Source organism: Cyclospora cayetanensis, unplaced genomic scaffold, assembly GCF_002999335.1.
Source record: "Cyclospora cayetanensis isolate NF1_C8 unplaced genomic scaffold, CcayRef3 CcayRef3_contig_28, whole genome shotgun sequence".
Lineage (NCBI taxonomy): Eukaryota > Apicomplexa > Conoidasida > Eucoccidiorida > Eimeriidae > Cyclospora > Cyclospora cayetanensis.
Window position 1 is genome coordinate 268,908 of NW_020312236.1, and position 14,046 is coordinate 282,953.

A 14,046-nucleotide genomic window follows, 5' to 3' on the forward strand; every position below is an offset into this window, starting at 1 on the left:
GAAAGCGTGAGTGAATTTTTGTGGAAGTTGTGGCAGTGGAGCACCGCCCAGCCGGATACAGCGCAGCCCGTGGAGCAGACCCTGGGATGTCCACCAGTGGTGTCTGACTCTCCGTGGCAAAGCAGCTTAGATCATAATGAACATTGATATGCATCCACAAAGTGCCCAGGTTTTGAATGGAAATTCAGTCATTCAAGGAGACCTGCATGCATGCAAGCTGTGGTCGAGCACACGGACCTCCGGCACGAACCCCAACGCATGAAAGGGGTCACGGTCACGCCTTTCAGGTTGTTTGCCATCATCCGTATAAACCACAGGATATTCAGATTATCCATATTGGACCACCTGAAGCTCATGTTGAAGCAGCCCTGTGACAGCCCCAAACCAGACCCACTGCGGCAGCAGATGGACCTTACATTCAAGTGTTTCCTGACCTTATCACTAATTTCCATAAAGCTCGGCATGATATCATAAAGCTCTTCTATTTTGTCCATGCTTACAACGCAGATGAAAAAATGTTTAGGTATACCCTTGACTTCAACTATATATTAGGTGGGTAGCTGTGCACCAGCACAAAAACCTTTTGACAGCAGCGGTAGGCTCACACAAATCATCATCAGACTGCTTTCGCAAGGTAAACACGGTTTTGCTTGCACACGAGGATAGTGGAAGCGTGGAGCAGTAGCTTTTGTGAAAGTTATCTTCTCGGGCTCTCTGATCGAGATATCTACAGGACAGCATTCACTCTCAAACACCTGAAACGACTATATTATGTCTTGAAATATCCTTCTTAAACTCACTCTACCCTACATTCAGCCATAGGATATCGTCGTATACAGTGACAGAGAGTTTAGCGGGCTGAGCCGCGCTTGATCACTTTCTACTCCACTAGTTACAAACAAGTAAGGAGCTAAAAACTGACTCCTTGGTTTAACTATCAGTATATGTTATTGATAGCAGAGTAACACTAGCTAGAAGAGTAAGGAGTAATGCTGCTTGTGTAAAGCTCCGTCTGCGTCGCCGTAGGGAGACAGTTGGTCCCGAATTCATGGAAATTTGCCAACAAAATTAGTGAATGTTTCCATAAACGCCTCTATCCCTACCCTGCCCGCTCCCCTCATAGTTCCAACCTGAGAGCAGAGGGCTAGCTAGGGCACGTGTAGTTGCACCCTCTGAGCGCTTCGTACACTTACATCTAGTCGCATATAGTATCCAGCGCACTCGCCCACAGAGTTGCGTCTTCTTATATCGAGCTAAGGCAATTCTGTAGTTTACGAGATACAGGAACACACAAGTCAATTAGCAACTCACCCTAAAACAAATACGAAATTTACCTTAACGCGGCAGCGCGACGGCGCGCTATCGTTGACATACTCGTATGTGGAGGCTTCATGCTACGGAAAACCGAAGACAAATAAAGCGCGTCGAGAAATTCAGGTGCAGACTAGTTCAGCAGTGTCTCCGCCACTCAGAGAAGTTTCTTCGGGCAAATTCAGCTGTTTGAAGCAGCTTGGTAGATTTCAAAAGCCCAAGGGACTCTCAAGCAAGAATGTACACACACACTACATGAGTGTGAATGCGCATTGATCCCAGTTTAGAAGACACCCTAAGAGTAGAAACCAGCAATCGACCAAGCAATACCCCATGAGGAAGGTAGCCATTTAGGCGAATCATGCCCTGAAAAAAGAAAGCTACCCAGAAAAGCAAAAAAATACCGTCCATGCCATTTATCGTCGCAAAACAACCAGAGCTGCAATGTCTACCGCAGGCAACGACACCCGAAGGTACTCCTTCAGTCACCACTGAAACTGAGGATTCCCAAACCTTCTAGCAAGAATATCACGCACTGTGTGTCCTCGGCGTGCAATAGTCCTACGATTCAACGCATCTACGATTCCCTGTGAATCCTCCGAAACCCAAGTTTCCACGCTCGAAATACACAGACGACTGCCCCCCTTTTGAAATAATACTGTGATCATCCTTTTTAAGCTTTGCCCACGCATTCGCATGTGCTAGCCAGCTCTTCTCTGAGTATTCTAGCTGTAAAGTATGGCTAGTGAAGATAGACCACTAGGCCCAGGCCGAAAGTAGTGAGTGGCTCCTCACTGCAGGCCAGGAATGCGGGAGAACAACGTTTGGACAAGTACTATCTGCGAGTTTTTTCCTTGTGCTCTATGGTTCATAATGTAAGCTACGTATTTGGACCTGTAAGTGCGTCAAGTCGAAAATATTGCAAAAAGTGCGGTTGGTGGGCTCTGGCTGCCGATTTGCCGCATAGTGGTTCGGAGTAACTATATTATGGCGATGCTTGGGGAAGATCAGAAAAGGCACGCCCGAACGCACTAGCAAAGTTTAACTTCTTATTCGTGATGATACTCTTCAAGATCCCGTGGAGCTTTCAGTCATACGTCGAAAACAATTGAGCCAGGGCCTAAGCCATGGCATAGCTGGATCAAGGGATGAAATGAGCATAGTGCGTAGTTTGTCCGCAACGATGTTGATGCTATTCTGATTCTGAGCTCTGGTAGTCCAACAGGAAAAAGTAAATAATTAGAGCAGTCCAAGCCCTTTCAGGGACCGGATGGCTTTGTAGACGGCCCCGTTACGGAGAGTTACGCAACTTTAGCTGCTGGCAATCTAGGAATAAAAGTGCATAAGCTCCTGCCCCAGGGTGCATACCAGGCCATCAAAAAGATCGTGACAGCTTTTCCACTGTAAAGTGAATCTTGCAGTGTCCCAAGAAAACCATGTGCCCTGTCAAAACGGTATTGCAGAGGAAAGTCTGAATGTACAATTGGCGAAGTTCTTTCTCTGGTTCGAGCGTCAGCAGGCCATCATCATGGTAGTGTCTCACGCTTTCACCGCGCTGGAGTTTACCAATGTAGTAGATACATGGGTGTCAAAAGCAGATGTTTCACATAAACTTGATAGAAACTTTGAATCATCACAGATAAGGGCAGTTGTTTTGAACAACCGTAAATTACTGTGGAGTCTCGAGAGCATATGGGGGCCCACCTTGGTGATGCCATCAATATACTGCACCATGAAGTCGTGTTGCATGAGGTGTCTAGGCCAGCAACCAACTTCAAATACATTAAGACTGACCTTCCGCTTGCACAACGAAATGAACCCCATATAATTACTAGCAGCATGACTCCACGTCCCCCATACCGCAAAGAATTCCTTTTTCTGCACAGAGTACCGCTGCTCGGTTTTAGAGCGATAAGAATAACAAGCAATGCCAAGGTTGTGGTAGTAAGTTGCAAGCCTACGGAATTCCGTAACGTCCTTGAGGGTGCGTAATGGCAAAGGCTACACCTCGATTGCTTCAAATCTTGCTTGTTCTGGCTAAACTAGAAGGACTTGGTGAAGTTGTTCTTGAACTTTTCGACCGAACATTACCATGTCGTCATTGTAAATACCCATTCAACCCTCAGTGCTAAGCTCCTAATGCTCTTATTGCACTTGCCGTCGCAGTCCAGCTGGGGCTTCAGACAGGAGATACTCAAATGTGCGAGTGCAAGCATGCAGCGCCGTCTCGCTGCCGTCATCTGGATCAACGGAAATCTGTAGGAAAGCATCTGTAAAGTCAAAAGACTCTTGATCTGTGTACCTTGTCAAAGCGCTTACCCATAATGAGGCATCTCGAACAGCTGCTTCACAGTGAGCTCGCCCAGGGACTTAAAGTTAGCGCACATGCGCCGCCTTCTCCCCCTTTTCGGTACCAACACCGCGACACGCCCATAGGTGCTGTTATATTCCTGCATTTTGCTTTTTTCAACAACTCATCCTCGTTCCGCTCACTCTTCTCTACCGGAGGTGGAGACTCCCGATACTGTGGAACACACTTGAGGCTAACCCACGGATTCGTTCAATACGGTGCACTGGACGACCAGGTGTCCAGTCTACTGGCAGCTCATCATTGTTTTGCACATCCGCGAGTTTTCCATTTATATCTGCCAATTCGTGTTGCTCATCTACAAAAGCTTCTGTAGAATTTCCTGATAATTAACGAGTTGCTGAGCGTGTATGATGGGTTGCGTGCCCACAGCCGTTTGCTCTTTTTGCATTGCTGAGCCGGTCACGTGGAGACTATGCCTCACCTTGCTGAGGTACCGACTTTACCCACTTACCAGAGATTACATTGGTATTGTTTAAAAGATTTGCAATCGTTTTTTTCAGCACGTTTGGGTACACTAATCTTTAGAACTGCGCGCTGTGGAGGCTACGCAAGCGCCTTCCCTTCGTTTACCCATGGAATACATAGGATTGCGCCCTGGTACACGGGTCGAGAATGCAAGTCATGGAACATGCTGAAAGTAAACAATTCCGATTTGATCTGGCAGTTACCTGCTGTAGCCCTTGCCAATCCTTGTGCCCTGCTGCCCGTCAGCAACCTGGGTCTCATAAATTGCGCTAACGACTGAAGAGGCAGATGGCCTCTCTGCGCTATTTCCCCAGATAACAGATCCACTTCATATGCAGTGCCAAGTAATGCTAGCAATGTTTGGCTATTAAGTAAAGTCGTATCAGCGCAGAATTCATCCGTCGTGAGTTCCGAGTTGCGGCTCTATCCACTGCATCCCCCACCACTCTACCGCAGCCTGCGTGAAGAACATTCCGTTTCCCTGACGCACCCTCTGGGCTGGCCAAGTAGCCTGCTCCCGCTTGGCTTGATCCCGTTGATCAAGCTCTTTTTGCATGCGCTTGCGCTTCCGGAGTAAACAGCCAATTCACAACGATAGAAGTAGGTACGTTTGGGGGAGTCTTTTGTGGTGGCGTGGGAACACGGAGCCACCCTGGCTTTCTTGGCTCATTCGGCTCAGACTGTAGGCTAAGCCTGGATGGTACTGCCATATCAACCACGGGTTCTGCATTTCACCTTGGCTTTTTCGTCTTAGTCAAAGGCGCGTGGGTTGCACCCATTTGCTCCGGAAATCACATATAATTCATCATTCTCAAATGGCCCGCTCGGGGGTCCCTGCCCGTCCTGTGACCACCTTGTGTAGCATTACTCATAAACCAAAGAAACCACTAATTGACCAGCTGTAGGTCTGCATTGTAGTGTTAGCATAGCTAGGTTTCATATTTCTGGAGCTACCATTTACTTGATGGCTTTCCTTGCTCAAACTCTCTCAGTTCTTGAAAAGCTTGTTGCTCATTCGATCTCGACAAGAATCGAAGAGCCAGGGCTCGTGTGAAGGCTTGAGCTGAACTGATCTCTGTAGAAGACTTCCTGTGAGTCAATAGAGGCAAAATTGAAGTCTCTCCTAGAAACATCCCAGAGAAGCACTTATTGTTATCATGTAGAGGGTACGAAGCGAGGTACCTCCCCACACAGGATTATGATCCTTTGAACACTGGCCTATCCTTTTGAGTGGGATGCTTTTCTGTCTGGCGTAGTCCCACCTAATAATCCACACCTTTCGGGTGACACAGCAAGCATTTATACCAGGTGTAATAGTACTTTGTGCATATCAGCTTCTAGGGTGGCCTCTGCCGCCACAACAGGCAACTTGCCGCAGTCAAGTTCCATGACCCAAGGGCTTGACACTGATTTTCTTTGACAACAGACTGGGGCATTGAGCTACTATATGACTTAATCGAAACTAGCAAACTACTATACAGAAATCTGACATACCACTACGTCCACAGACAATGATTGAGCGGAAAACATTGGATACATCAAATAATGCGGTGTTCCCAACTTTGACGTTTCATTTAAGGTCTTCGCAGGGAGACACCTAGCTCCAAACGCAGCGGGGCGAGAACCCGCCCACTCTGCTGCACGCAGTTGGTCTTGACGGACACGTACGGAAAAATAGGGCGTTCTTTGAATGTGAGGGGAAAAGATGCAGCGGGCATAGCTACGCTTTAACACCTTTTACTACATAATTCATGCCTATTTTTGAATTAGTAAGCAATCGACTAACTAGCATCTATGTTTGTATGTCTCCTTTAGCGGTAAGTAGCCTTACCACGAACCAAGAGACCCAGACTTTTGTGCATGTGCGCTAGATGCGATGTGCAACTAGATATGATGCTCGAAGTGCTTAAGCGGTACAGCAACACGCAGGTTCGCTGTCACTCTCTCCTTACTTCGAGAGTCGGAGGGGCTCGGGGAATGAAGCGAGGTAGTCTTCTTGAGAAACGCTAAGTAACTTTCTATTAAGTGTCAATCGAGTCAGGACTAAAATGCCTCTGCGGAGTTCTTAGAGGGACCATGACGCTGCAATGGAAAGTGTGAAGGCCCACATTACCGCTGAGATCCATATTACCGTGCGCGCAGTGGGTAATTGTGGGTTTCGCTGATAGAAGTTCAATGCACACCTCAAAAGGATACTCGCAAGAGAATCCCAATAGCAGAGTTTCTACAGCAGTGCAAAACTTTAGACTACTAACTGTTTGAGACAGCTTCAGCAGGGACTACACATGTGGAGACACTGCGCAGTAGTGTCTCCGTCACTCGTAATCCCACCGGTAACCACCTACGAAGGTCTTCTACTGTAAGTACCTTGAAACAACCATGCCTGCTAAGTTGTATCACGCGAACGCAAACTGAGGCAGAAGTGGTAAGATGTATGTCCTTGGAGAACTCTTTGATGCAACTGGAGGACATTCTTGGCTGCTCTAATGCTCTGTACACCTTATTGACGGTCAACAGCTGTTTAAGCAGAATATTAATGCGACCTGTGAAGTTCGGTAAGTAGCTCTTAGTAGCATTTGTGGATATTGCAGTAGAAGATGTATCCTCTTCATTGCTGGAGGCAACACTCCGATCCAGGATAGCACAGCATCTCGGCAGCGGAACGAGCGCCACGCTCTGCCAATTGCACTGCAGTAAAACAAGATTGCGGGAGGTTAGAATCATGATAAATAGCTACTTGGAGAAAATTGTATTAAATGGATCCGCTGAACTACTTAGCCTCCAAGATTTTCTCCTGTTATCCTCTCATCTTCCCATGCTGACGGGGCAAACCGATGTATGCTATACTCGACCAGCGGCTCAGCTTCTGCTGAAATCCAGGCTAAACAGCCGCAGATCCGGCCATTTCCTGTTGGGTTGTATTGCATTTAATAACCCTCCATTCAGTGCTGGTGGCTCAGTTCCTGCGTATGGCCAACATGGAAAGTCCGGCCACAGACACCACCGGCAGTTTGGATGCACTTAGGCAGCGGATAGCATCCGCCAAGGCTCTTTCCAGCCGAATACCTTCAGCAACTACAGACAGACTTTTGGCAGCATTTAGAGAAGGTCTTTTGCTTTCTGAGGAACAGATCCTTCAGGCCAACCGTGCAGATGTAAAGGTATGTGTAGGGCCCCCTGACAAACATCTTATGAAACACACAACTGCTACGCAGATAGATCAATAAAGGGTAATGTGGTTCACCACCGAGATTGACGATGCTTTTGCTGTCTCTCAGGAGGCGGCAGCCAGCGGGGAAATATCCCCTGCATTGCAGAAACGGTTGCCTCTTGATGCCAGAAAGCTACAAGCACTGGCAGCTGCCATCGATGCTCTGGCAGCCACACCAAGCCCTATCGGCAAGTGCACCCTTGCCACTGAGCTCACAGAGGGTAGGCACAACTTATTGCTGATGCTGCAGCGTCGCTTAAGTGGCAAGGGGACTGGCAATAACATGTTCATGATGGGACCCTAAGAAATCGGGAGCAGCTGTGTTGCGCTGACGTTGCCATATCATGGACAGGTCTCCATCTGTACCGTGTATCGGTGCCTTTGGGGGCTTTGCTGATCATCTTCGAGGGTCGTCCAGAGGCATTTGTCCAGATCGCTTCCTTGGGTCTCAAGTCTGGCAACGTGCGTTTATCCCACATTTATTGCAGCTTTGGTTTCGAACTGCATCAACTTGGTTACTTCCACCTCTTGCTGATACTGATTGCGGTGTTGTGGCTGGTGATAATGTTTTACCCAGCTCACCAGGCCACGCAATGGCAAGTGCTCTTGCCTTCCTTCATTTCTACTGGTGATTATGTCCATCCTTTCCCTCTGTGGCGCGGATCTATGTGATGCTGCAATTAGGTCTGTCTACTAAAGGGAGGGAAGGAGGCTGCTAGAACCAACAAAGCGCTACACGACGCCTTTACCTTAGGCATTCGTTCAGTGTTTGGCCGAGGCCTTTTAGGGGCAAATATGGTTCCAGAGGAAGACATTAATGGCCTTTGTTCCCTGGTGCAGCTAGTGGAGACCCGCGACGATGTGCAGCAGTTGCTCAAACTAGATGATTGCATAGACCTGGTGATTCCTAGAGGCAGCAATGCACTCGTACGTTTTGTCCAGAGCCATACAAATATCCCAGTCATGGGGCATGCAGACGGAATCTGTCATGCCTACGCGGATGCAGACTGCGCCTCAACTCCGGAGCGGCTGAAGGACGCGATCGCAATAATAAGGGACAGCAAATTGCAATATGTGGCAGCTTGCAACGCACTGGAGGTCCTATTAGTGCACAAGGACGCTGCAGAGGCATTGCTTCCGGCCCTAGGTGCTGCTCTCGCTGCTGAAGGTGTGCGTTACCGCGCTGACGAAGAAGCTGCTGCGTGGCTACCCAAGGAGGCGACGGAGGCAGCGAGGCCGGAGGACTTTGCAACGGAATGGCTGGCCCCCATTCTGTCCGTGCGGATCGTTGAGACTATACAAGAAGCGCTGCATGCCATCAATAACAATGGCTCACATCATACGGATGTCATTCTCTCATTTTCTCCGACAAACATCGAAACATTTATGCGAGGTGTCTGCAGTGCGGACGTTTTCTGCAACTGCAGCACCCGCTTCGCTGACGGCTACAGGTTTGGCTTTAATGCCGAGGTTGGAATTGCTACTGGAAAGACCCACGCAAGGGGCCCTGTGGGCCTTGAGGGCCTCTGCACATACGCTTACAGACTCTATGGCAGGGGTCACACCGTGGCGGCTGTGGAGCGGCGAGCGGCCGAACAGGGGTTGCCGGGATTCACTCACAGGCCTCTATTGGTGGTTGAGCAGACAAGCATCGGTAGCGCAGTGCTTGTAAATGAGGATGGGATTGATGCGTTCGAGCGAAGCAGGCTACTGCAGTAGTGAACCGTAATTGCTCTTTCCTAACAACGAATACGGTAGCGCTTGGCACAATACCAAATTCATGTAAAATTCAGGAGTACAAGCTAAACACTGGTCGTGGTGGTATGCTTGGTACCACAAGGCCTTGATTTCTTAAGAAGCAACCAACAATATCTGGAAGGCAATATTCAAAGCTAATAACAGAACCCTACAAAAGCACTGGGCGTGTACAGAGGGTAAATTTGAAGATCTTTTCTTTTGGGGAGTAGCAACAGCCCCTTTGCTATTGGTCTGTGCGACGCTTCACACGCTCAGGTGGTCTTCAACCACAGACGGTAACTCCTTAGCACCACTAAGAATTAAACCTTTTCTTTCTCTTTGTACTGGAGGCGTTTGGACTCTTGTACAGCGGGTACCATAGACACTTATTTATGGGGCTATTGCGGACCTCGAAGCGGTATTTATCAACAGGATCCCACAGTCAAGGCTTAGCTGGAACAATGGCGGTTTCAGGTGCACTTGCAATCAGCTTGAATAGATAATCTGCAGCTAAGGCTCCGAAATCAGCGTGACTCATGCCGACAATTGTTCGAGTGAAAATCTTCTATACCAACAATATGTGTGGCCCTGGGGAAGTTCACCACTAACTGGAATGGGGCAAGTGGGCAGCACCTGATTTATTCACCAGCATGCAAGACGGAAGCATGAAGAGTTGAGCTTTCAAACGCATGCAAGGTCTTGTAACACAGCAATTCATTACTGGGAATGTTGTGCTTAAAGTAGTGTGCTACTTGTCTTTTTATCATCAGTTCCCCCTGCCGCTGCCCAGCAAAGTCGGCTGGCTGGGATTTGTTGGTTAAACGGGTCTCACAAAGCAGCGGAACTGTTATTATTAGATCAAAGAGGGCATTCGCTGTTTCCGAGCACGCTCCGAGAAGGTTGCGTAGCAAAGATCCTGCACGTCTAGTTGTCTCTCCTCTCATTGCAATGGGCTGTCTGGAATGATGCTTGTCCACAGGTCGCAGGTCGTATATCTTAAAGTTTTGCTTCTTTAAATACTGAGGATAACAGAGCTAGTTCACTTTCGTGATTTGTGCTCCGGTACCCTGGATTTTCCCCATTCGGTGCAAACTATTGCGTAGGTAGAAAAGTGTACCAGAAAATGAGCAATGCACTCTTATTGGAGGAATACACAATATCCAACAGTGTGCCCCAGCTCGTTGATCGACTGTCAACTAGTATCCCATCCCCATTTCACATCCAACGAGAGCGGTACTGCAGGAAGAGAAACTGAGCCTTCTTCAGATCCATCCGGAGACATTGGCGAAGGTTTTTAAGGTGCTTTCCGGCGTGCAGCTGTTTTCCCCCAATCCTCCAAAGCGAGACCTCGACCTAGGCTGTTATGTGACTGTGCTACAAATTGTCTCATAACGGCCAGTCCCGCTTCTTGTTTCCAGGAGGAGCTTCTTTCCATAACAGGCTTGCACCGCACCAAGTGATCCCATCTTCGCCGTGGAGAACTACAGCACACCTACTCACACTGCCGTATATCTATGCCATCCCACATCGAAACACACTGGGGCACGAACCAATGAGAGAAAACCGATGTTTCGCTCATGAGACCAAGGCGGGTACTGCTTGCGAGACAGTGGCTCCAGATGCGGAAGACCTTGCTCCCTTGAGCTTTCAAGCAGCTCCACTCTGTATTGAAGTCGTAGACCTGGTAGTCACAGAAAACTCCGCATACTTTGTGCACTATAATTGCATTCATCCGTTGATCGAATTATTTATACCCGTTGGTGCATTCATATTTTCTGGCGGCCCTCCAGAATTGATGACGCCATTGAAGGCCTCATGTAAATCGATATGCGCTTCTTAACTCATCTGCCTGAAAGCGCACTGCTCGCAGCATAACAGGAACACCACTTTTTTTCTCCCGCCAAAGCAGATACACTACTCGTAGCGGAGGCCATGGTGTCCAAAACGCTAGCATCCGCTGCAAAGCGACATCCGAGACAGCACCAATCACAACGAAGAGAATAAGCGTACAGGCATGACAACCATCGTCATGATTCGGCATTCAGGAAGCCTAAGTGGCTGATGAGCCTCTTCGAATATTTTTAGTTAACCCAGTCAGAATGCACTACATGCGAAGCTCAAGAGACCGCTGCCTTTGGGGATCATTAAGGCGCAAACCAGAGTCCGCACATAAACCCTACAACCACGAGTGGCAGCTAGATCCACTTGCCACCTTGCATCAAGCAAGGGGAGCAGTAACCTCCTAGTCACAGACCGAAGTGCGCGTGCGCACTTCCTTTTCATCCCCCTTTCCATCCTGCTTGAAGAGCCCTCCAGCACGGCTACAAACGGGGGATTTTAACGGGTCGATTAAAAAGAAATTCCAGTGGGGGCGTACACGGGAGCAAACATGCCAGCACCTCCTTTCACAGCAGGATTTATCTATATGGAACTCCGGAGGGCTTTGCTTTATTAATTGGCTTGTAATACACCCCCTTTCGCGAAAGAACACACAGGCCCTTTCTGCTTACTTTCGTCTGCCTTAGTCATGAACACCGGATAATTAATACCATATACGCTTTTCTAAAAATTCTTGATTTTCCGATAGTTGCAATTCAAATCAATCTACACGACAGCATCATGTTAAGGGAACTTGGTGATTCAGGCTCGCGAGGTCAAACCATCTCAAAGTGCACTACCGCTTTTCTGCATGTAAGCATTCAACATGTGCAACGTTGCCTCTATTGTTCAAGGTCAAACTGAATTACTAGAATCAAACGGGTTTCACTAGCTAGCAATATCCAAGAATTTTGCGCCAATTGTACTGGCAATCGCCTACATTCTAGAAGAGTGTCCATCCTAACCTTTAGAGCACGTGTGTGTAAGGTTTATGAGCCCTAAACAATATGCCATCGCTCCCTAACTGTTAAATTAACACCACAAGACTCTCCGTGGTATTAATGACTTAGTGAAGGCGACCACGGCGATCCTCGGTCTATTGGAGAAAGCAAAATCGACCATCTCCACCACAATATTTTGAGGTGGAAGAGGACTTATGCATAGCGGGCAGGCCTCTCTGCCCTGTCTCCACCGATGCGAGAATCAGGACGATCTCCCATGGGGCGACGGCCTCTGCCCATCCCCTGCAAACAGCAGAGAAAACATGAGTTCCAATATCTGACCACTGCGAAGATTAACAAAGATAACTTATTCCCTCCTACCAGCATTCGAAAAAATATGACGTGCGCAATTAGTGAAAGCACGAACAATGGCCGCTGTATGGAAAGCTTTTTAAGCTACACTAGGCTTTAATACGTGTCCTGCGAGCTTACTCCCCTCCAGTTTTCCGGTTCGTTACCAGCATCTCCTTCAGGACCAGCGCGTTGTGGTCTTGCAGGTGTTTTCTTTGTCAGGGTGGCAGGGAAGACAGTAGGGGGTAGGCGGAGGTAATCACGTAAGAACTCCATTCCCTCATTCTTGAGGGTGTAGTACTTGTGCTGCCAGTTGAACATTTCCTCGCAAAAGTCCTTTGATTTGAGGCTCCTCATAACCATCATAACATGTAAATTCGGTACCGGGATCTCCGGATGTTTCTCCAACTTGGGGTTCTTTTGCACCACCAGGACACCTTCTGAAGCAATTACAGAGCAGACATACACAAGGTGTGGAACTTTCACACGCTTCCATTCCAATGGTTCGGTTAGCTAGGGCCCCTTAAGCCCCAACCCTTTGATGAGCAGGCATTGGGCATCCATATTCCATTAATCAAAAACAAGAAACTCGTGCTACGCATGAAGCCAGATTCCACAAAAATTGTGCTTTAGCTGACTCTGGAAGCACAAAAGCAAAGTGTGACTCATAGAGTTAGGAAAAAGTCAAACAGGCGCCAGAGGCAATCATGGCGGGAAAATTAAAGTTGCGCAACCATTAGCATCATCGCTCTTACGAACGGAAGATATGAACATTCAAGTGGTGAAAGATTGTGGATGCGACTCAATCCACGAAAAAAAGAATCTACAAAAACAAAAATTGGGGCCAAGGAGAACCCCACCCACCGATTCGCAGCCCCAGTGTTCCTGGGTATTGTGCAGGGTTCAGAATGACACAGAGAAAACGGATATAAACTACAAAAGGGACAAAGTGAAGTCACCCTTGAATAGGTATTCGTAAATAATCCTGCGGTTCTTCTTGGGAATAAAACTGGGCTTGATGCCGACCGTCATCTTCGATGCTGGCAATGGGAAGCAGACAACTCTCACGGTGAGGCAAGAAGGAACCAGATGAAAACAAATACCCTTTAAGCGTCCATTGGATCAATGGGGACTTCCCTATGGCACTTGTCTGTTTTCCAGGTCTCCCCTCAGCCGCCCTCGGCAATTGCAACGGCATGCAGACCGCGAAAGCCCCACCAGGGCGTCATGCCTTTGTATTTGTTGCACTTAGTCAACAGTAAACTCTGCTTCTTTTTGTTTCAGCAGCACAAAAGCATTTCACAAACAACCCTTACATCGCTTGATGGCTTTTGTCCGTGAACTTTGTGCTTCTATTGCTGCTCTTTCTCAGTATACCAGCCCCACAAAGTACAGGCATCTACGAGACTTTTCGGCGCTAAGCCGTATCTGCAGCGTGCAAGTGGAGCCGTAGTGTGTAGATACGTTTTCTACATAAAACCCCTACTGATGATAAGAATAAGCGGTATAGCGCTGTGTGGTGCGGCACTACTATCCCAAAACGCAACGGTTTCCCCTGCCTGTAACGGGCAAGCTACAAGTGGGCACCTGCCTTGTCACAAGTAGCATATTCTTGACTCATTAGAAAAATCAGCAACTCTGTTTCAACTTTTAAGACTCCTTTTTCTGCATAAAAGATCTAGCTCGACACTAGAAGCCCTGGTGCTGCAAATACCCGTAGCGTTCCAGCAAAGGTCTCCGTAGGAAGAAGCTTGGCTTCAGAACCACCACGAGGTTGACAG

General features: G+C 48.0%; 2 protein-coding genes across 2 annotated transcripts; one reads left to right on the top strand and one right to left on the bottom strand.

Annotated features, from left to right (window-relative positions):
* The first annotated feature begins 7,125 nt into the window (after window positions 1-7,125).
* LOC34617468 (gamma-glutamyl phosphate reductase) lies at window positions 7,126-9,077 on the top strand. Its single transcript, XM_022730840.1, has 4 exons — window positions 7,126-7,308; window positions 7,426-7,579; window positions 7,711-7,820; window positions 8,043-9,077. Exons 1-4 carry the CDS (start codon window positions 7,126-7,128, stop codon window positions 9,075-9,077), a joined length of 1,482 nt encoding a protein of 493 aa, XP_022589654.1.
* Window positions 9,078-12,127: 3,050 nt separating this feature from the next.
* Window positions 12,128-13,297, bottom strand: LOC34617469 (40S ribosomal protein S10). Its single transcript, XM_022730841.2, has 3 exons — window positions 13,225-13,297; window positions 12,407-12,705; window positions 12,128-12,217 (listed from the first exon to the last, which is right to left on the bottom strand). Exons 1-3 carry the CDS (start codon window positions 13,295-13,297, stop codon window positions 12,128-12,130), a joined length of 462 nt encoding a protein of 153 aa, XP_022589655.2.
* Window positions 13,298-14,046: the final 749 nt, after the last annotated feature.

Bases quoted from the DNA above. Each gene is read 5' to 3' on its own strand.
- LOC34617469 (XM_022730841.2), bottom strand. From the start codon at position 13,297: ATGACGGTCGGCATCAAGCCCAGTTTTATTCCCAAGAAGAACCGCAGG. The intron at 12,706-13,224 runs GTGACTTCACTT...TAATTGCTTCAG, and splicing joins TTACGAATACCTATTCAAGG to AAGGTGTCCTGGTGGTGCAA. The intron at 12,218-12,406 runs GTAAGCTCGCAG...TGCTGTTTGCAG, and splicing joins AACCGGAAAACTGGAGGGGA to GGGATGGGCAGAGGCCGTCG.
- LOC34617468 (XM_022730840.1), top strand. From the start codon at position 7,126: ATGGAAAGTCCGGCCACAGACACCACCGGCAGTTTGGATGCACTTAGG. The intron at 7,580-7,710 runs GTAGGCACAACT...TATCATGGACAG, and splicing joins TGCCACTGAGCTCACAGAGG to GTCTCCATCTGTACCGTGTA. The intron at 7,821-8,042 runs GTGCGTTTATCC...TGCTGCAATTAG, and splicing joins TGGGTCTCAAGTCTGGCAAC to GTCTGTCTACTAAAGGGAGG.